The sequence below is a fragment of the Lasioglossum baleicum genome, chromosome 7, assembly GCF_051020765.1.
Source record: "Lasioglossum baleicum chromosome 7, iyLasBale1, whole genome shotgun sequence".
NCBI classification, from domain to species: Eukaryota; Metazoa; Arthropoda; class Insecta; order Hymenoptera; family Halictidae; genus Lasioglossum; species Lasioglossum baleicum.
The window spans coordinates 15,786,635-15,808,347 of record NC_134935.1 but is presented as its reverse complement, the minus strand read 5'-3'; the positions used below and the strand labels follow the sequence as shown (position 1 = coordinate 15,808,347).

Sequence of the window (21,713 nt, the reverse complement as noted above, 5' to 3'; positions counted from 1 at the left end):
CGTGGGTAGACCCATATAGTAGATTTCAAGGTCACCTTGATTTTTTTTTAATGGAAACACCTACTTTCTGTATCGTGAATCGATAGACTATCGAATTCTGAGTAAAAATGTATTGACCTCCATATATCCTAAATCTAATAATTAACGAGATATTATCGAAACAATTTTGTTTCTTCTTTGCATAATATCTCGTTAACTATTAGTTAGTAATAATATCTCGTTAGCCTAACACTTTTATACTCGGAATTTGATACTCTATCGATCCACGGTATAACAAGTAGGACATTCCACTAAAAAAATTACGGTGACATTCACATTTCTAAAAAAAATCACATAAAAAGAAAAATTTTTTTGTTATCGTATGAGCCCCATTTTACCATTCAACATTGTCCTTCGGACATTTGACGTAGCTTTCAAAACAACAAAGATATTTGAGGTGGCAACGTTAGGTGACTCACCCTGTATAATTTTAATTTTCATGTATTTTCAATAACCCTGGAGAATAGCACTGTGGGTCTCAGAAACCCAGAGCGTCATTAATTATAACGTGACGTGCGCATGAGTGGTTTGTTTGCATTTTAGTGAAAATCGAGGTGGGATACTAAACGATTAAATATTCACGTTTCTTGCTTTCTTTTCTAAAAAAAGAACTTTGCATTTCCGAGACCCGAGTGTTAAGTACATGTCTCAAAAATAAGTGTTATGTTCCAGGGATAATTTAATTCCGTTTTCCCTGAGAACAGAGAAAGAGTTACCGAGTGCGAGTAAGAGAGAGAGAGGGAGGGGGAGTAAGGGCGAGTAAAATAGAGTGAGGGAGAGATTGAGAGAGTGTGTGAGAGGGGTGGGAGGACGTAACAAAGGTCCGTTCCACAGGGGATGATTAATACGTTATTTCGGAGCGGAAATTCAGTTGGAAAGTGTCGTTTGCACCGTGGTCTACTGCAAAGCAGCCCCGTTCGTCTTCCCCGAGACGAGGATTCGGTGTTGTCGTCGCATCCCCACGGAAATATGCTCGATCCAGGCCACGTAACTTTTTCCTGGCTACTCGTATAACAGAGAGGATCGCCCTCTTTCGGTGACGAGTTTATACGGCGAGTAGCTTCGTCAAATCAGGTGAATTCGAATGCGGGGGAAAGCGGGTTACGCTCGTAAACTTTATTCCTCCCAGTGATTTACGAGGGATGCGACGATTCACCGCGAAGCTTTGCCATAATCGGTCCGATCGCGGACCCAGTCGATCACGATTTTCATTCACCGAGCTCACCGAGAGCAGCTTCAGCTTGGCCATTAACCCTCTCTCGTCACTGGTTTGCGTTAATCATTATACTGCCGATTTTATGGGTTTGCGAGAAAACGAATTGATCGAATATGAAATTATAAAGGCTCGGTGTAAAGAATTTATGGATATTAGTACTGTACTTTGTTGCTGTGATATTAAAAGAGGAAATACGTTTTGGACAATTTTTTACGACTTGGACAATTTTTTGTATATTTTGTGTCTCAGCTGAAGGAGGCCACCTAAACATCTCCTCTATTTTTAATGACACAAAAGATATTCATGGCATAATTTAAATGGTATCGAAGGAGGAATATCATGGAAGAACAATTTCTTTTGTCCGGTTATTTTTTCATAGTTTTTTCAAGCTCGTCGTTATTTTTTTATCGGGAAAACTTCTTCTTCATTATTCAATTTTATAGCGGATGAAAAAATACAAATGTATTCAAATGAATATGCTTAACTCGTTAACAAGATGGAATAAAAAAAAATAACGATGATAAAAACTATGAAAAAATAACCGGACAAAAAAAATTGTTCTTCCATAATATTCCTCCTTCGATACCATTTAAATTATGCCAAAAATATTTTTTTTGTGCCATTAAGAAGAAAGGAGATATTTAGGTGGCCTCCTTCAACTGAGACACCCTGTATACATATAATAGTTCCATGCAAAATTCCATGTAATTAACATTTGTAAATGTAATACGTCGTTTTTTATGTAAAAAGTTGATCAAATAAATTGCTGTGTATAGATTAAAATGATTGATATTGTAATTTTTACAAATGAATCTAAGAATTAGAATGTGTTTTGTATTATTAATACAAATTTTAGAATTGATGGGTAGCTGATATTATCACCTTTTCAAATGATTATCAACGATAAAAACAATTCTCGCAGCGATTCCTGTTCCACCAGAAATTTCTTCCAGGTCCTGCAAATTGGACAACCGAAAGTAATATTTGCGAACCTATCTAGTCCACTCATTTCCAAACTGTCATCTCAAGTACGCCTTCGTTTCGTCGCGCTCTAATATGTACTCGTTTGCATGGAAATTGGGTCAATTTCCCAAAACGGAATATCAGCCAAATTTGTCTAGATTGCTTTCGGAAAAAGACCAAAAATCTGCGCTGCCGCGACAAAATGTTCCATGGTTCGTTCAAAAGCCACGTACAAAGGATATTTCTCAAGCCGATGCACAGCGGTGAAAAAATCGAAACACAAAGTTCGTAATTTGCCGAATCGAATTGGTGAAATTAATTCGTGACGTATCTGTGCATACGGTTCTATCAATTTTAACGTTTCAGCTGCAGCGGTTCAGTTCAAAGCTGATGGAAATTTATAAAATAATTCTTCACATTTGTTCTCGGAGTATTTAATCCGAATCAGTTAATACGCGAGTTAAATCTGTGAAAATAAACACATTTTTTTTGCATTGGACTTATGAAAAGGTTAACGAGCAGCAAGATTAAACGCTGAACTTTCAATAATATTATATTATCATTTTTTAATATACTGTACCATTGCAGTTTTTGGTGACAATCTGCCATTTTGTATTATGAATTTTGTGCACATTGGTACTCTACTATAATTTGTAATTGATTCGAGAAAAACGCACTGAATTTGGTTGTACTGAATGATAGATGTACTGATACATAATTGTACTAAATTTGATAACGATTGTACTACATTATTTCAATTGAAAATTCAATAGTAGATGCATAATTCAGCTATAATCTGTCGCATTAAAAATATCATTTATATACATGTGTCTATATTAACAACGGTCAAGTCAAAATTTACATTCTGATTATAATAATAAATAGACTGCGGATCTTCATACATTTATATAAAAATTGACTAGATAAAATTCAAAATTGTAGGAAGATTTGGAAAATTGAAGATGTTAATATATGATTTCTCCTCTATTAAAATTATTAAGGGAAGAAAGATGCAGATACTTGTTATTTTAATTATTATTTATATAATTAATAAATTCATTTTATGCATTTATCGCTTATAAAATTTGTCAAAAAATGCTGGAGTATTAAATTCAACAGAATTTAGTACGATTTTTATTTATTATGTATCCACAAATGCTATTGCCAATGAAAATAGAATTTTATTCGGTACCACTTTCTTAAAGTTTGTCTGCAAAAGTTGAAAATTGCATAAACATCCGCAGTCGACTGATAATAAATATAGCAGATCACCCAGTGAAATCCTAATGAAGCATTTAAAATGTTCCAATGATTATTTTCAATTACCCACCAGCAAATTTTCACCTATACAAAATAATGGGAACAACCATACGCTAATCTGTGTCGTACAATCTGCGCATCGTTTCAATAAACCCGTTGTATCACGATCCCACGATCCATTGTTCCCGACAATCGGAGCATCGCAGTCCGATGAACCGTTTTTACCGTGTCCCGACGAAACGCAACTACGAACCTGGGCATCCCGGAATTCTCTGGGAGATCGATCGCCAAGAGTTTCGGGACGGTCGAGTCATGAGGACGTCGCTTAAGCTTACTGAAGCACGGTTCATCGGTCACTCGATCAACAAGCGGGATCGCGAGCGTGAGCTTAACGAAGCCTCGGGGAGCCGAATTAATGATCGCACCGGGTACCCGCGGGTCAAACGACCCGTAACTCCACCGGCCGGTCGCCTAACTTCGATCGACTAGTCGACCTTACCCGAGGAAAAATCCTAATCGATTTTACTCCGAGGGGAACTTCAAAAAGGAACGGAATTTTCAGTGTTTCAACTTTGACCAGCTCGATTACTGCAGCAAGTTTCGATGTTGTTTGATGCATTGAATAAAGACTTTTATCCAATAAAAAAAATAAAGATCACCTGAATCTTTCTTTCACTAATCGATGCACCTTCTGGTCCTCTTTATTAAAAGTGTGAGGGGTATTTTAGGTCACTCGGTGCTATTTTAACTCGAAAATTAAACATTTCTTCCGGCCTAGAATAATTCAATTCTATTTTATGTTTTTCATTAAAGGAAACCACGGACCAAAAACAACAGTTATTCAAAAATTTTCTACGATACAAATCATTAAAAAGAAAGTTGATAATTATTGAAATTAAGACAATGCACACAAAATATAAAGAAAAAAATTCGAAGAACAAAATGGTTGAAAAATATCGATTTTTATATATTTTTGGCTATAAATAACAGTTATTAATAGACTGCGGATCTTTATGCAAAATAAAAAATGTTTACATTGATTGCAAGACGTAGAAGCCAAATAAAAGTTTCATTTTTCTTGTAATCATGTTGTTAAGGTGAAACTAATACACTGGTGGCCTTAAGTCTTTTCAATACCTCCACTGTTTTAAATTGTACGTACTCATTTTTGTCGTAAATGCATAAAATCCGCAGTCTAGTTATTAGTGTTCAATTAATTGGATCGTCCTCTAATCACCGGTCGGTAGTGCGTTAATCTGGCGATTCCGGGGGACAAAATAAAAAAGTAAAAAGGCAAGGTTTTACCCATACTGATTCCAGAGCTGGACGGGTCCTCGTTCTTCGCTCCCCAGCTTCCGGCGAGGTTCAGGGCGAGCAGAGGCCTCTCCTTGAGCAGCTCGGCGACCGAGGCCAGACCCTCGCAGCCGCATCCCAAATGGGGCAAGTGCAGCGCCTGCACTTGAACGCAGCCACGAAGTGCATCGCAGACTCGGGACACTTGCTCACCGGACAGATTCATGTCGAGGACCAGCCGGGCCAAACTGCTCGACGCGTGACTCAGTCCGCGGCAAAGGGCGTTCACCACGCACTCCAGCCTGAAACAAACCGATCAATCCCTTTGTTACAAATGCTAGCGAATTCTTGTTTGTTGTTGTTGATTTCGTTGACCCGGGCCGGGCCACTCGATAATTTGACGCGCGCGGGCGCTAATTGTCACCAAATCAACGGCCGGCTTGATTTAATTCGGATCGTTAGTTAGCTCTGCTCTGCTCCTGGCAATTTAGTTCCAGCGTGTTTGTCGGTACTCGAAAGTGCTTTGGAATTTTACTGTTTACAAAATACCGGCTCTCCAATTTTTAGAAAGAAATGATCGAATACGTTGTACGTTTAAGCAGGATGTCCAGTGGCGGACCTAACGGTAAGCGGACTAAGCGGATGCGTGGGGCCCCGGGATATCATAGGGCCACGAATTTTTAAATAAATTTATTTAATGTGTAACGGCATGAAAATTTTCATTTTCTTTTTTGTTAATAAGTTTATGAGAGTTTTCTTGCAACTTCTATATCTAACTTGAGTTTAAGGGCCCACTGGGGATGCCCCATTAGAAGTTTCACAAAATCTAGGTGGACGTACTTTCGAGATTTCAAGGTGACCTTTGTTTTTTTTATTAGGGATGTCATTGTGTTTTATCAGGAATTATCATGCTCTTGTTTAGGCTGGTTTGTGGCTTGTCTCATGACGAATTCATTCAAGGTCATTCAAGATTGTTCATCGATATTCGTTAATTTATGTTCGGTAACCGTTCTTGAATTTTATATTCACCAATATATGTGATTCACACCGGTGAATTCAATATTATTAGACTACAGCACTAGTTAAATTAATTATAATTGATCATCGTCATGTAAATCGGATAAAAAAGACTTCCAAATAAAAGTTGGTCAATAATTATACTGAATTGCAATAAAAAAATACAGGTCACTTCAATTTCTTTTTCATTAATCGATGTTTGTAAAGAGTACTACAGAACACGAAGCCTGAAGTGATTAATAAACATACTTCCAGCTCTTTGTAAACAAAAGTTGAAGAGATTCGTCCGAATTCAGGCTCGTCCCAGATACCCAGATAGATTCGCAGTGGCGTAAGTCGTTCGTCGGTGTATTCGAATGTTCGATGAAAGGACCCCGGGGGGCCATTCGATTCGATGAGCCGCGCGCGGCTTTTGTATGAAAACAACCGGCAATGCAGATCGGACGGATAGAAAAGCCGCGGCCCCGAAAGTTAAGGAAGCGTTGCAGTTTTCCAGCGAACGTTTCGCAACCGCCGCAGTTTCCTTCATCAGTGGCTGCTTGACACAGTGCAACGCCGCCGCGCCGCCGCCGAGTCGAGCCGCGCCGTTGCATCGAGCAGCCGATACACACAAGGAACTGCAGTGTTTGCGAAACGTCGGCGAAGATGCTGAAAATGTGGCCGGCACCCGCGGATCAATAGAAAACAAGTTTGACGGAAACGACCCAGATAGCCCCGGGTTATCGGGCAATCAGCAGATTCCCCGATAGATATTGCTTCCCTCCCCTCTCCTTTTCGAAAAAAACCCACTTCAATCACGCGAAACTCGAGCACGCAGTTACATTTTTCGTTTGTTTTCCTTTTTTTGAGCCTGGGGAACGAAAACAGGTAAACTGTTGAAACGGTAGCGATAGTTATATACACAATTTTGACCAAGTATCAGGTTTGTAGGTAATCTTTTGCGTTGGCGATTATTTGTGCCAGTTCCCGTCGTTTCCGAACCAGGTTGCCATCTGTAATGGTTCGAATTTCATTTTTAATTATTTGACAATCTTAGTTCTTGCCATTTTTCCATTTTTAAGGGTCGTAATCTTATTTTCCGTCATTCTTCCAATTTTGTTTCTAGCCATTTTCTACTTTTAATAGCTTCGCAATCTTAGTTCTTACCATTTTTCCATTATTAATGGTGATCACCTTATTTTCTGCTATTATGCCAATTTCAATAGCTTTGCAATTTCCTTTGCTGCCATTTCCATTTTTAACAGCTTTATATCTTATTTTCTGCCATTTTTCTCTTCTAATGGTTGCAATCTTATTTTTAGGCATTTTAAAAATTGTTCATTTCGTTCATTATCGCTCATTTTATTAAATTTCCTCCACTTTCATAAATAAGGATGCAGTACATCGTTTTTTAATTCTCCAGATTGTAAGATCGTATGTAACAAATAATTTTGAACGTGATAAAAATAAGAATAAGGTATCACCGGATGTTAAAGAATTTGTTGATGAGAAATAAGTTAAAAAAATTTTACCTTACTTCCTGTGTAAATGAAAATATAATCATGGATAATAGTTATCTAATTTAAATTACAGTCACACATAGCCTACAAGGAGTGCCAGCGGCAATCGCAGCGATACATCGGCTGATCGTTCGTCAAGCGATATGCGTCAAATAAACGTTCAAATACTTCATTGTGTTTAATTTTATTGTGTTTTATATATGAGAATACAATATACCTTCAAACCAGTGGGTTATCAAATCATTTCAACGAAAAATTATTACATTAGTTCTATTCACAAAAATCGACTTCTTGAAAAAACCAGAGATCGTAGACAAATTTTGAGACCAGATTTGAAATCAGCGTGGAAAAAATCTACGAGAAATGATATATAGCAAAAATTAAAAAAAAAATTTTCCGCCCGTGGTAACGGAGAAACCACATTTTCTTGAAATTGTGAAAGTTTAACGAATTTTCTCAAGGTTAAAAACCGTTCGTACCGTAATCTCCCTATTTTTCCCATATTCTGCAATGTTTCAGCTTTAATTTAAAAATAAATTCATCGCTCTACCTCATTTCTATCGAAAGTTATTTCTTTTTGAATCGAGTTAGGTCACTTTTCCCCACAGTGCGGCGCGGCGCGTAGTGGCGCGCGTGTTATGCAAAAAGCGTTGGCGCGCGGTGGCATCGGTCCGTTCCTCGGGAGAATTGCAAACGAGAGCGCGGATTTCCTGGGCGCGGCACGCGGAGTTTCCGCGTTCAGGATTTCGCAGGGCGCTCTCGCGATAAGCGAAAAGCGACGGTAGGCAAGGGAGGCAGGGCGGCGGCGCAGCGTTGCGAGCATGTTTCCCCGGGATCGAAAAGAAATTTTTATCTCGTTGCCGGCGATCCTCCGGAAAATGTTATTGCAGCCGGCGACGGGAAAACAAAAGCTCCTCCGCCTGTCGCGAATATCAAGCGCTCGCGCGCGCATATTCATGAATCGCGCGTTATTTGACAAATAGAACCTCGTCCCGCCTTCGATTATGATATTTCTGCGAAATTCGATCGGCATATACGTTCTCGTTTCACGAAGTTAATTAAAGTAGCCGGGGTGTGTTGCAGTTAGCGGTGCCGTTTTAATGGACGATCAAACAATTGGCCAAATCCATTTAAAAAAAAAAAATCGTCCATTGAAAACCCACCCAATGCACGCGCGACGCGTCCCGAACGATGACACCCGGAAAATTGACATTTTTCCACTCGAAATCGATTGGCCCAACTAATTCTGGAATTTCTGAGTTCAGGACGACGGGATTACACGTTTTTTTCGGTGTTTTTTTTTTTTTAGCGATCGCGGTTTCGCAACGAAGACACGCGCCGATGGTTTTTCATCGGCAACAATGTACCGGTGGGATCTGAATACCCGAATTCGCCGAGCGTTGATTTTTTTTTTTTGCGTATACATATATGGTAAAACAAACGAGATTTACTCGCGCGGAGGGTCGGTCGGGATTTTTATAGGGAAAACCGGGGGAATTTTTTATACCGAGCTCTGCGGGATTTATAAATACCATTAGACGACGCGATGGACGCCCGCGGACGAAAGGGAAATATTGCTACTGAATTTTGAAACGATGTCGACCTATTTACCTTGCCGTGTTGCACTGTATTATTGTTCGGCCGAGGATAATGCGTGGATAGCGATGTAAGTTGCTTTTTTCTTTTGAAATATATTTTCAATGATAAATCCGCGTGCTCTCTCTCTCTCTGCCTTTAAAAATGGAGTTGTGTGACAATATTGTTTAATAAACCCTTCCAGTTCTCAGAATAAATTTGAATTCGAGAAATAATTTAAAAATTTTTAAATAGAGGAAATGTACCATTGTATTTCCGTGAGTCTGCAGAATCATATTTAGTAATAATTTCCGAAATAAATTTGGACTAATTTAACAGAAAGAAATTGATGGTTTTAAATATACGCAAATGTTGATAATCGTATTAAAAAATATACCATTATATTTGGAAAAGTCTATCGAATGATTCCACGTGAAAATCAATTGCATAGCTCTCCTAGTGAAAGCATGATAAATTCACAAAGTTAGAAGGTTCTACGTTTCGAAAGGTGAATATTTGGCTTCAAAATGAATTTTCACAAAAATCAGTTTTCAGAGTAAAGTTCAGTTTACCAAAATTTATAATATTCATTGGTTATTATACCGTGCCCAGCTGAAACAGGCTGGATAATATTAAATTGAAATTGTTGTATAAAGGTTTTGGTTGAAACAGTTACGAAACGCCTTTATTCTGAATAACTGCGACGCAGAATCGAAATTTCCAATTGTTCTCTGCTTTAAAATCTTCTCTGATTTCACTGAATCATTTTTGAATGTGCAAAAAGTACAAGAAGATATTTTACGAATTTGAATACCTCTAATGGAAATGATTTTATTATGTGCTACTTTATTTTTAGATTCATTGTAATACGAAATGAAATCAATATTGTAAACAAGATATTTGTTAACATCCTACCATGCACGATGCAACGTAAATAACGCTTTGTTATAAAACAATGATACGTATCAATGGTCCTCCTCTTCCACTTGCACGTATATACGTAATCTGCAGCTGCAATATCAATTACGGAAAAATCGATACGACAATTTTGTTCTAGAACAAATAAAACCGTAAAAATATAACATTTACAGTTAAAACGAAACAAATAATAGTTGTAATATTCTTTATCACAGTTAATAAGAATAAATTGTTCTGCGTAACTGTTTCTAAACTCGATGTTGTACCAGTGTTTCTGCCCCGCGCGCATGAAAGTAAACGATGTCTGACCAAACACGTCTTTTACTACTAGCGTGAAAATGGTATCGTTAAAGTGTACGTAGCTGTTTTATTTATTGCAACACTTTGTTACAAATTAATGGTACATATAAACGTTTCTCCTGTTTCCGCAATGATTCTGTAAAACACAATGCACGTATTTAATAATTTAAGCAACAATTATCAGTATTATTGGAAATTCATAAAAATCTCATGTTATATCATGTTATAATTTCAATAATTTTGAAATAATTGGATGTTTGCTTTTCATGAATGCGTGGATAGGAATGAATCAAACCACGTCTGACCATACACGTCTTTTACTACTGCAGATGGAAATTTTACGAATATCATACGTTAAAATAATGTTACTTTTACCGCGCTTATATTATTAGCCTGCCCAGTTGTTGTTGTATGCGTCAAATGTTGTAATCGAATGTTAAACCACTTTCCGATGAGAAAGAGACTTGAAACTTTAAACATAGCTCAGGACTGGATGACAATGCAATATTAAAAGACAAATTAAAAAAAAACTGTGCGTTTTTTCAGGAGAAAAAGAATTTTAATATTAACCGTCACACCTCGTCGCGCGACACATGATAGTACGACATCGCGTTCAGCGATCCCCACTCCGTGCGCCAGCGCTCCCTACTCCACTATGCGTTCCCACTCAACTGACCCATTTCGTACTGAATGAGCTCAGTGTAGTTGTGCTGTTCCGTTCATTCGGTTCCATTTCAGACAATTTCGGACTCCAGCAAGGGACATCATCTCTCGGAGTCATTCCCTCATTCTATCTCGCGTATTTCCATACCTTGCGTTTCAATATCTTACTATTTCATACCAGTATTACTATATCTTGCGTTCCATTTAAAAAAGACTAAAAAGTATAAAATAAAAAATACATAAAAAATCTTTTTAAAAACCACGTTACATTAAAATGCACTAAAACGGAGAAAATATAATAATATTTTTAGATATTGGTGACTATAAATAAAAGCGTGGAGCGCCCACAAAAATTACGTCAATATAGTTTAGCGCTCCACGCTTTTATTTGTAGTTTTATTTGTATTTATAAATGATCGAACCCTGCGCCGAAATCATTAAATTTATTATATATTCATTTTTCGATCGAGAAGAATTCACCTTTATTTGTAGTCAATGTCTAAAAAAATTATTTTCTCCGTTTTAGTGCATTTTAATATAAGCGTGTTTTATAAAAAGTTTCGTTTATATATTTTTTTAGTAAACGATTTCGCGAGTGTGTCAATAAAAATGAATGTTCTTCGTAAACGTTTGAAGAATCGCCATTGTAACACTTCCCGAGCTGAATGCGCTCAGGTAAACGATGTCTGACCAAACACGCCTTTCACCACTAGCGTGAAAACGGTTTCGTTCCGCGGCGTACGGGTACAGTCGAAAATAACCGTGAGCCCTCGGACTCGATCTTCATTTTTCAACGGGTCGAGAATATTCCGCGTTTGAATATCGAAAGCCCGTCCGACCAAGCACGCCCGCTATCACTTGCACGCGCCGACCACTGGAAATATTCCGTCAGCTGTCAGTCACCGAGATCCCGGGCACCAGCCGGGGTTTTATGAAACGCGGCGGCCTCTTCATCAACGTCAGCAATCCTTCCAGATTAGAATCGGCTCCGAACGCCGGCAAATTAATCGAACGATACTATACCGGTCGATTTTTTTCCGACCGAAAACTGCAATCGCCCGCGAAAATCCTCGCTTGCAAATTCGCTGACTTTTCTGCTCTCTACAGAATCGCCTGTTAATTTTGCTAATTTTCACAGAGATATTCTACACAAGTTTCCAGAAAATTTTTGAATTTTTCAAGTTTGGATTCTTTCATAAAAAAGTCTATTTACATCTTCAGTTTTAAATGAGATTTAAATACGAATTCTATAAATTCAAATCAACCTGGTAAAATTATTAATAAATTGCGGATTTTTATGCAAAATAAAAATTGTCTGCAGTAATTTCAATACGTTATACAACAATTAAAATATTGACTGTCGACTTGGGTAATTATATGAATAACAAAGGAATTTATTAAATAAATTTCCTTTTGGTGTACTTCATTTATTAGCAGAAAAGTTAATTTTTTAAGTTTAACAATCGTATAATTTAGAAGATTGGTTAAAAATGTCGTCTTCTATAGTTTGCATGAAAAATTCATGGTTCCAAGGGTCGGTTTCCGTAAAAATGTTTTATTCAACGACGCGTTAAGAATCAACCCTTACCGAGGACATCTCCGAACGCTATTTTTCTTCGACGAGCACCTCGCTACAGGGTGCACCTTATTATTTAAACGTTGCATTAGCGCAACCTGTAAACCCACCATCCACAAGAAGGAAATTCTTGTCCAGCCGTAAGAAGCCGAAGGGAATGAACTTATCCTTCCGCAGTCTGTTGGAAAATTCTCGGTAACGTTGTTTTCCCCGTTTAACGAGAAACCGCTGCCTTAAACCTGCCCCGTGTTATTGTTCTCGAAGGATTTCAACATAAAGTGACTCCGCCTCTGCGTTAATTTCTTTGAGAAACTGGTTGCTTTTATGTATTCGATAATACTTGTGCTTGTACTCGATTTTCCCCTTTGCGCAACATTTTCTTGTGATTTTAGGTGACTCATAGCGGCTGAGAAGGTAGCATAGTGTTTTCAAATTTATGTTTTCAATATGTAGGGAGTGAAAATTGAAAGTGGAGAGGGGTAGATGTAGTATACAGTTTATGCTTCGTATTTTTAACAGGGAAAAATTGTGGAACTGTGTGTGGAGGAGTAACTCATCCCTAAATAATTTTTAAAAAATGTGTGTATATATCAGCCCTTAAATATCTGGGTGCAGATAAGTTATCCCTAACAAAAATCCATTAATGTAGCATTCATATAAAAATTATTATCGTGATTATCCTACCCTTATATTTATTACCCATTGAATAAAATTTCGAAGGCGGTTGGTGGACTGTAGAAAATTTTAAAAATCGCGAAACTGTGCGCTGGAGGAGTAACTCATCCTTATATAATTTTAAAAAAATGTGTGTATAGGTAAATATAACTGACTGCTAATAAAAATCGATTTATGCAGGATTTAGATAAAACTGATTACCATCATTATCCTACCCCTACACTTATTACCTACTGAATAAAATATCAAAGTATAAAGTGTGTTTATTAAAGATATCCATGGAAATTTTAGATTGCAAAGTTTATAGTGCAGAATAAAAAATCTGCATATCACCCCCATCATAAGCCAATTTATGACAAATAGAATATATCAAAATAAAGTTGGGACTTGAAGATTATATTACGCCGTAAAAACTAGATAAACATATTCTACGAGGGGGAGAATTATGCAGTTTCTCAAGTGGCAATGTGAGCTCGTAAAACCGTAGCGCATCGCAAGTAAAAAATCTATTTATGTTAGCAAAGAAGCATAAAGAATTCTCAATTTACTATATATATTGCAAACAAAGCCTCCAAATTTTCAAAATTTACAATTTGTAGACTGATCTCCACAATTTTCAGAATTTTCGAGTAACACAAAAATGTCCAAAACTGACGGTTTTTTCCGGTACCATCAAAACAGCGTTTTCCGATAAGACCAGAGCGAGTTCAGGGAATTCTGGCAAGTCCGCCAAGTTCTCGAAGCAGCCCGCGATCGAATAAGAGAGCCCGGCAGCTAGGGATCTTCAGGAAACAGCGAGAAATGAAATTACGAGGCAATCGAGGAGTTGGAACAAGCCGCGAAGCACCGGCGCGGTCCTCTTTCCGCCGCGGCGTGTTCGCTTTCGTCTCTTTTCAGCCAGGTTCATACTTGACGCCAGGGGAACAAGAGGAGTCCTTGTATCTGCGGCGATCCATCGATCGGCCGGCGTTCTTTCTCGCGCGTTCATCACCTAGGAGACCCGACGTCGATCTCGAGTGGTTCTCTCGTCGGCGTCGGCCCGAGGAATGCCGACAACGGGAAGTGGAACGAACGAAAGTGCCGAGAAAGGGGCGAAGGGCTGTCTCGATGCGCAACAATGAGCCGATGGGTTGAGAATGTTCTGCCTCAGGGCGAAACCGGCTGTTGGATGTTCGCTCTTGCATACCCCGAGGCCCTTTTGAATAGTCGCGGTGCGGTGATTCTTCCCTTATGGTAAAGGGCTTGGGATTCAAGCAGGTGCAACTCATGGAAAATTGCTGGAACTTGATTTTCTTCTTGCAGATTTTTATGGGGTGATAGAGTCATTTTATAGAGGGATGTTTTAGGAAGATTGTAGAGCAGGGCAATACACCATGTGGTTCCCCCGGTACCTTTTCATTGACCTTTTCCCCAATCTTTCATCCTTTTTCGGTCCTACTTCCGAGTTCTTAGAACTTAGGACCTGGGGCCTAGGGCTTCTCCAATTCCTCCTCAAGTTTTCAGTACCATTTCCCTAGTTCCTAACCTATGTCCTTTCCTACTTCCTCCACTATAGTTCTCAGTCTCTCTCTTAGATCCTCCTCTATTTGCTAAATCCTTCTTTAGTCCCTAGTCCTCCCTAGATCCCTCCCTAGTCCCTGGTACCTTCTGTAGTTCCTTCCGGAGCTCCTAAATCCTCCTTCCCTAGTTTCTAGTGCCTTCTCTATATTTTTCAATAGTCCCTTCTCTAGTTTATAATTTTTTATCTCTTCCCTAGTTCCTTCCATAGAGTCTTTCCCAGTCCTCCCCCTAGATTCTTTCCTAGTCTCTTCGTTAACCCATTCTATTCTGACGTTTCTTCTTTAGTCTTCACACGAATAATGGACGAGAATCATAAACTAGTTTAAAGACTACCAACTATCATAAATAAAATCCGGCAATTCCATCACAGCCCTGGATAAAATCGTCCGAAAAATGAACATCTCCGAACTGTGTCGTCCTCGACCACGATGTCACGCGGCGAGTGAAATTATGAATCGCCCGAGGAGCTTGAACTTCTCGAGAACTTTCCAAGCCAGCGGGTAAGGACTTACAAAACAAGGGACCGTCAGAACAGCACATGGTCGCCGAAGAATAGAAAAGAAAGCAGCCAGAAGGGTCCACGAAGACTGCGGTACCAAGACGAATGAAACAAAACGCGAGTACCGCGGGGGTTGGGAAAGGGGCGAAGACCGGAAGCAAGGACCACGAAAGAAGGTTTCGGGGGTGGAAAGCAGTTCACACCGGGACGGGTCCAAAAACGGTCGCCTGCTATGAAAACCAGCTCGCGTTCTCTTCTTAATTTCTCGCCACGGGCCACGACACCGGCCCTTCATCACCCTCGAACGCACCCTTTAAAAACCTAGAAGAGCCGCCCCCGTCGTTCTCTACCGTCGCATATTGTTCCACCACTTTCTCGGCTTTTTCGCAGTCGGAGACTTTATGCGGCCGCGATTCAACCCCCTCTTGACAGCCGCTCATTGTTACACCGCTCTTGCTGCCGCATTCCGCGTTTCGCAAGGGGTGGCCCCGCGCGGCCGGCACCGTTCATGCTTTGAATATCGAATCCTTGTATTTTGCTCACCGGGCCAACGGTGAAAAACACTCAGATGATGTACGGGGTGGTCATGCGGTTGTGTGTGTCGCGGTGAGTCCATTTCCCAGGAAGAAGTAATTAAAAACTGTATATTTAGCGTGAGTTCTTCGTAGGGGTGGTTTCAGAGACAAGAGAATAAACTGATTATTTTGGTGAGGTATGGGTTGTTATATTGAAATGTTGGGTCAAGAACCTAAACAAAGGGAGGAAATAATTAAAAACTGTATATTAAGCGTGGCCTCTACGTAGGGGTGGTTTCAGAGAGAAGAGAATAAAACGATTATTTTGGTGAGGTGAGGGTTGTATACTGAAATGTTGGGTCAAGACCCTAAAAGAAGGGAAGAAATAATTAAAAAATTGTATACTAAGCGTGGCCTCTTCGTAAGGGTGGTTTCTTTTCTGTTCTGGTTTCTTGTCTCTCTAAAGAGAAAAGAATTAAATTATTATTTTGGTAACAGTTGAGGATTGTTATACTGAAATGTTGGGGTCAAGAGAAGGAAACAAAGGGAAGAAATAATTAAAAACTGTACATATATTAAGCATGGCCTCTTCGTAAGGGTGGTTTTTGTGAGAAGAGAATAAAATGATTATTTTGGTGAGGTAAGGGTTGTATACTGAAATGTTGGGTCAAGACCCTAAAAGAAGGGAAGAAATAATTAAAAACTGTATATTAAGTATGGCCTGTTCGTAAGGGTGGTTTTTGTGAGAAGAGAATTAAATGTGTGATTATTTTGGTGAGGTATGGGTTGTTATACTGAAATGTTGGGTCAAGAGCCTAAAAGAAGGGAAGAAATAATTAAAAACTGTATATTAAGCGTGGTTGGTTCTTCGTAAGGGTGGTTTTTGAGAGAAGAGAATTAAATGTGATTATTTTGGTGAGGTGCGGGTTGTTACATGAGCTGAAATGTTGGAGTTAGATTAAAGTACTTAATACTGTTCTCTCGACCATATTTGTGTTCGTGAAATACTTGTGGAAACTGATTTCGTTCCCATCAATCTTGCTGCCTCAATTTTCCGATGTAAACTTTGACCCTGTTCCTAGAAGAGACACCCAGTGTACAAACTTTTTGGCAGCAGTCTTCAAGAAATTTCCACAGTTCGGAGTTCCCAAGGACGGACAGCTTGCGAGGGAATTGAAATTTTTTTCGGCAGTCACCGGTGGGATATGAGAAGCTCGTCCTGTAAATGAATCTCGGCTGCGCGAGAAACTGCTCGAAATTGCCAGTTCGTTTCCAGCGTCTATGTTCATTTTGTAAGATCCCAAGAGCTTGGGACTTGTCTCAAACGTGTCCTCGAACCTTCTTCAAGATATTCACCAGTGTATGTTTTAATAAACTTTCTCCTTGTGCCAAGACATATTCAACAAGTTCACGATTTGCATATCATATAATTCGAATTGGGATACAAATCAATTTATTTCGAGGAGTGAAATAAGTACCTAGTTTCACCTAAAAAATTATTTTTATTAAATAGGGTGAGCACGCTGAGTACACACCAACCTGGCGACTTAAAATCCCTCAACTTTACACACGCATAACTTTTGAACCAGCGATTTCGAATCATTTGTTCGTACAATAAATAATATTTGTGATCATGTTACGAGACTCATCCTGTATAACTTCTAAGTAGACTGCGGATCTTTATGCGTTTATAGCAAAATTGAGTGGATGAAATTCAAAATTATTGAGAAATTTAAAAAATTGAAGATGTCCATATATGATTTCTTCGCTATTAAAATCATTAAGGGATGAAATAACATTTAATTTGGTTTCTACTTCTTGCAATCGATGCAGACAATTTTTATTTTACATGAAGATCCACAGTCTACTTATTAGAATCTTCAAAACACAATCTTCTGTTACAAACTCGAATAAAAAAATTATGTGACAAACAACTTTCTCAATTTTTTCCGTAAGTCAGTTATGCATTTGTTCATTGCAATCCTATTGTTGCAGAAATAATACTATCTTGGAAACGTATCAAGACTTTTGCAATGAGCCAATATTTTCTTTCGTCTAGCATATCCAAACGTCCGGTGAGGGGTCAGAAAGTGAATTAAAAAGTGTACTCAGCGTTTGCATGGCACGGAGAGGAAGACATTCGCCGTTAGAGACAGAGGGTGCAGAGAGTAAAAAGATCGTGTTTACCCTGCGTGCTGGTGTGGTAGGAAGGTAGGCAGAGGGTTGCCGGTGCTCGCCGTTGCCATTTGCATAAACGCTCTGGTTCCCCTCATGTGTGCGCTCCCATTGGCCGTGTTAGGGGATCTGCTTTCCAACGTTTGTTTTCGCGAGGCAGCGGACACGCTGGGAAATCGAAACCCGGGGCAAACTCCACGCAGCCACAACAATAATTTCCGAACGTTCTCCAGATAAGTCGTGTACGCAGCTCGCGTAAAAATCTCGCAATTCCAGTTCGAGGGAACGCTTCGAAACTGGGTTAAGAATATTCTTCTTGTAAATTGCGACAGAGATTTATCCTCGGGGAACTCGTTATTTGAAAAAATGCCTCGTACGAAACTTCTTCTGTTCCGAGGGGGATCTAATCCGCTATTTTCCTTGAAAGTGTACTCGCGAAGGACGCATGAAGGTCATCCTAATTTTTTAAAATCATATAGGGCGAGCTTGCTCAAGTCGTATCACTTGAATTTTGAACGAACCATGGCGACAACAGCACATACAACGTCGATCAAATATACATCAGAGTCAACCAAGTTGCTTTACGTATTATTGTCTGCCATAAACTAGCCTCATTATAAATCCTGTCATCGAGTAAGTTTATCTCAATTTTCTCCTAATTTTCTGCATATGTTTGGTAGTTAATCTTGCAAGTAAATTATTGATAAAATTATGTTCCTTATTAAATATAATTTCAGTAGAATTCACATAATCGTTTGGTCGAAACGAAATCGTTAATCGTTAAACGAAATGTTAGGTTATGTTTACAGTTTAAAAACTTGTGCCGTGTCTTAAGTCGTACCCATATTAGATTCCTAAGTCGTACTACCTCGTCAGTCTAAATAACGTCAGCGTAGAATAAAGAAAACATAAAAAATGCGGCAAATAAAAGAAACGCAGTAATCAATGAAAAACCACGCGCGGCAGAAGTGAAACTTCTTGCAGTCTAGTAATGTTCAGAAGACAATTAAGATTGGAAATTGTAAATAATCCTAATGAGAAGCGACAACAAGATCAGAAACAACTCTCGATGCAGTGTTTGCAAGACATTTAGACAAAATTGAATCAAGAATATTTATATTATATTTTAGCTATCACACAAGCCAATTGTTTCAATGATAGAATCATAGCAAATCATTTTGAGGAGTGTATATGTGTAATGTGTATGTTCAAAAATTATTACTTTGGGAGATATTTTAATTTTAATCGAATTTGCAATTTGCGCCTACTTACGAGATGTAGTTACTGCTCAGAATGATTTTCGAAAGCGATGTTTACCAATTTGCGACCGTTTCACAGAGCAAATGTTTCAGCAACGAAGGGACGAAAGGCGCCGACCAGAGGTGAGCGACTTTACATCGCATCCGGCGGCTCCTTTCACGCGGCCTCCAACTAAAAACTCATTTCACGCGCATCCGGTCTGCCTTCAATTTTCAGAGACACGGGGACGTCAGAGACCGCAAACTTTCCTCGATACGCGCGGTCGTTATTGCTCCCCCCGGGCTCGGAATTCGCGGGAAAACACGTGGAAATCTCGGAGCGCCCTCAACACGTTCGCAGACACCCGGTGAAATTGCTGCGACCCCGAACGCGTTCTATTGTGACTACCTCCGAAAAACAAGGCAGACATCGTTCGTGACGAGACTCGCGCGTTACAGCAATAACATTAAGGGCTGGGGAAAGTTTTTTAAGGGGAGGGAAACTGCTCGTTAAGCTCTCGGACGGTCGTGGACCTCCGCTAATGTCGGAAAGTGGATTAAAAAAGTTTGCTCTGATGCTTACCTGCACGAATACACCTGCACGCTATCGGGCTCTGCTTTTACCCCCGAGATTGTCACGCGACGGAGAAGTGACATTAGTACAGACGTTAATCTAAACCTAACTCAGAGGCTAGCTGGACTTTGGGGACCAAAAATTTTCAAAGGAAATTAGCAACATGTTCATCAAGAGTCTGATTCCTACATGTACACTTAGAACTTGCAAAAGTAAGCTAATCTCTCTCACCTGTCATGCGCAGCTTCCTCCAGACAAGTAATGACAAGTTCGAAGTCATTCAGCTTCTTCTTCCCCAGAACACTCTTCAGGTGTCCAGCCAATCTCTGGGCCTCGTCAGCGGGGAACTCCTGTCCAAGCAACGACGTAATCCTCACAAGCTTGACACTCTCATTCCCAGCTAGAGCTTCGAAGAAGTCATCAAGATACCTCGGATCTGATCCTCTTTCCACTTGGAACACCACTTCAAGCGCTTCAAGAGTACAAGCTGGACTTTCAAGTATCCTGGCCCATCCCTCAAGCTCTAAAGGCGAAGTATGAACCAGAGGAGCAGGGGGTCTTTCATTGGGGGCTGGTCCGAAGCCTGGACCAGCTCCAACTAGTCTGCAAACTGCACTGATGTTACCATCCGAGGCTCCAGCTGCCTTCAGCAAAGAGAACACAGCTCTCGGAGGAACTTCAAGCGGACATAATTGGTTCAAAATCAGGTGAGTCTTGGGTCCCAATAGACCTGCCAGATGACTGATGATGCCAGTTGGCAGACCCTCCAACTCTCTTCGAAGGATGTTAGCGTACTGAGCCACTGATGTCAAGTAATAGGCAGCTAGAAATTCTGCCACCGCCATGTGGACCGGGGAATATAGATCAGGTTTGCGTCTCTGTCCGAAGGTCAAGCCCTTGGTCAGGAAACCTAATCTGGTGACCTCGATGCCACCTCCTCGAGCCCTCAGCTCAGCTTCGGTGTAGCAACATCTGCCCTCTCGCAACGCTGCCAGCGACAGCTTGCCAAAGTCCTCGAGCCTCTTCCTACAATGACCTGGAATTTCCTCGTTATAGGGCACAGGAGGGTCCAAGCTCCTTTTTACGATGCACTTCACGGCTGCTTGCACCAATGCACTCGTCTCCGAGGGGAAACTGCCCGAGTCCTGGAACAGGAAGAGCAGGAGTGGATGAGAGAGGGTTTCTGGAGTCCTCTTTTTATGGTCCCTGTATGGCTGGGCTTTTATGTGGGCGTAGGGGAACTAGGGTTTAGTAGCTGCCCTTAGCAAATCAGGGTTGGAGCATTGGGTTTATCGCTTTGTTAGCCGAGGATTTGTTCTAGTTCAGCTTCACTAGTAGGAAATTGGGGGATGATGCTGATGATGTAAATACTAACACATCACTCAATAAGTCCCCGGTCTGACACATATATGGCAACATTGTTGACAGACCCACGTGATTTCCGGATAGTACTAATCTTCAAACAGTACGTGTCAAAATTTCATGGCATTCTGACCGTTAGTTTAGAGGTTACAGTCGTTTTAGTGACCCCAGTTTTGTAATTTTCAAGACAATGGACAGAAAGGAATTTCGTGTGTTGATTAAACACTGTTTTTCGATGGGGAAAAATACTGTTGAAGCCAACCAGTGGCTTGATAAGCATTATGGGGACTCTGCACCAGGGAAATCAACTATTATTGACTGGTATGCTGAATTTAAACGCGGTCGTACAAGCACCGATGATGCTGCACGCTCTGGTCGCCCAAAATCAGCAGTTGTTCCGCAAAACATAAAAAATGTCCAGAAAATAGTTTTGAAAGACCGTAAAATGAAGTTGCGTGAGATAGCTGACACCTTGAAGATATCAGAAGGCAGTGTATTTACAATTTCACATGAAAATTTGGGCATGCGCAAGTTGCTTTCGAAGTGGGTGCCGCGTTTGCTCACACCGGACCAGAAACAACAACGCTAATTACGCTTCGAATTGCTTCCCCACCCACCGTACTCTCCAGGTTTGGCCCCCAGCGACTACTGGCTTTTTGCAGACGTGAAAAAGATGCTCCAGGGAAAGAAATTTGGCTCAAATGAAGAAGTGATCGCCGAAACTGAGGCTTATTTTGAGAGCAAAGACAAATCGTCTTACATAAAGGGCATCGGAAAGTTAGAGGAGCGTTGCAAT

General features: G+C 40.0%; 1 protein-coding gene across 3 annotated transcripts in view; it reads right to left on the bottom strand.

Annotated features, from left to right (window-relative positions):
* Nucleotides 1-21,713, bottom strand: part of LOC143210821 (uncharacterized) — a 313,009-nt gene that overhangs the window by 50,343 nt on the left and 240,953 nt on the right. For 2 of the 3 annotated variants that reach the window (XM_076428021.1, XM_076428022.1), the window contains 2 exons: nucleotides 19,787-20,700; nucleotides 4,784-5,073 (listed from right to left, as the gene is read on the bottom strand). In XM_076428021.1, coding sequence (XP_076284136.1) covers nucleotides 4,784-5,073; nucleotides 19,787-20,700 — 1,204 coding nt within the window. The remainder of the gene's footprint in view (nucleotides 1-4,783; nucleotides 5,074-19,786; nucleotides 20,701-21,713) is intronic. The other variant, XM_076428024.1, reaches the window with a different exon arrangement.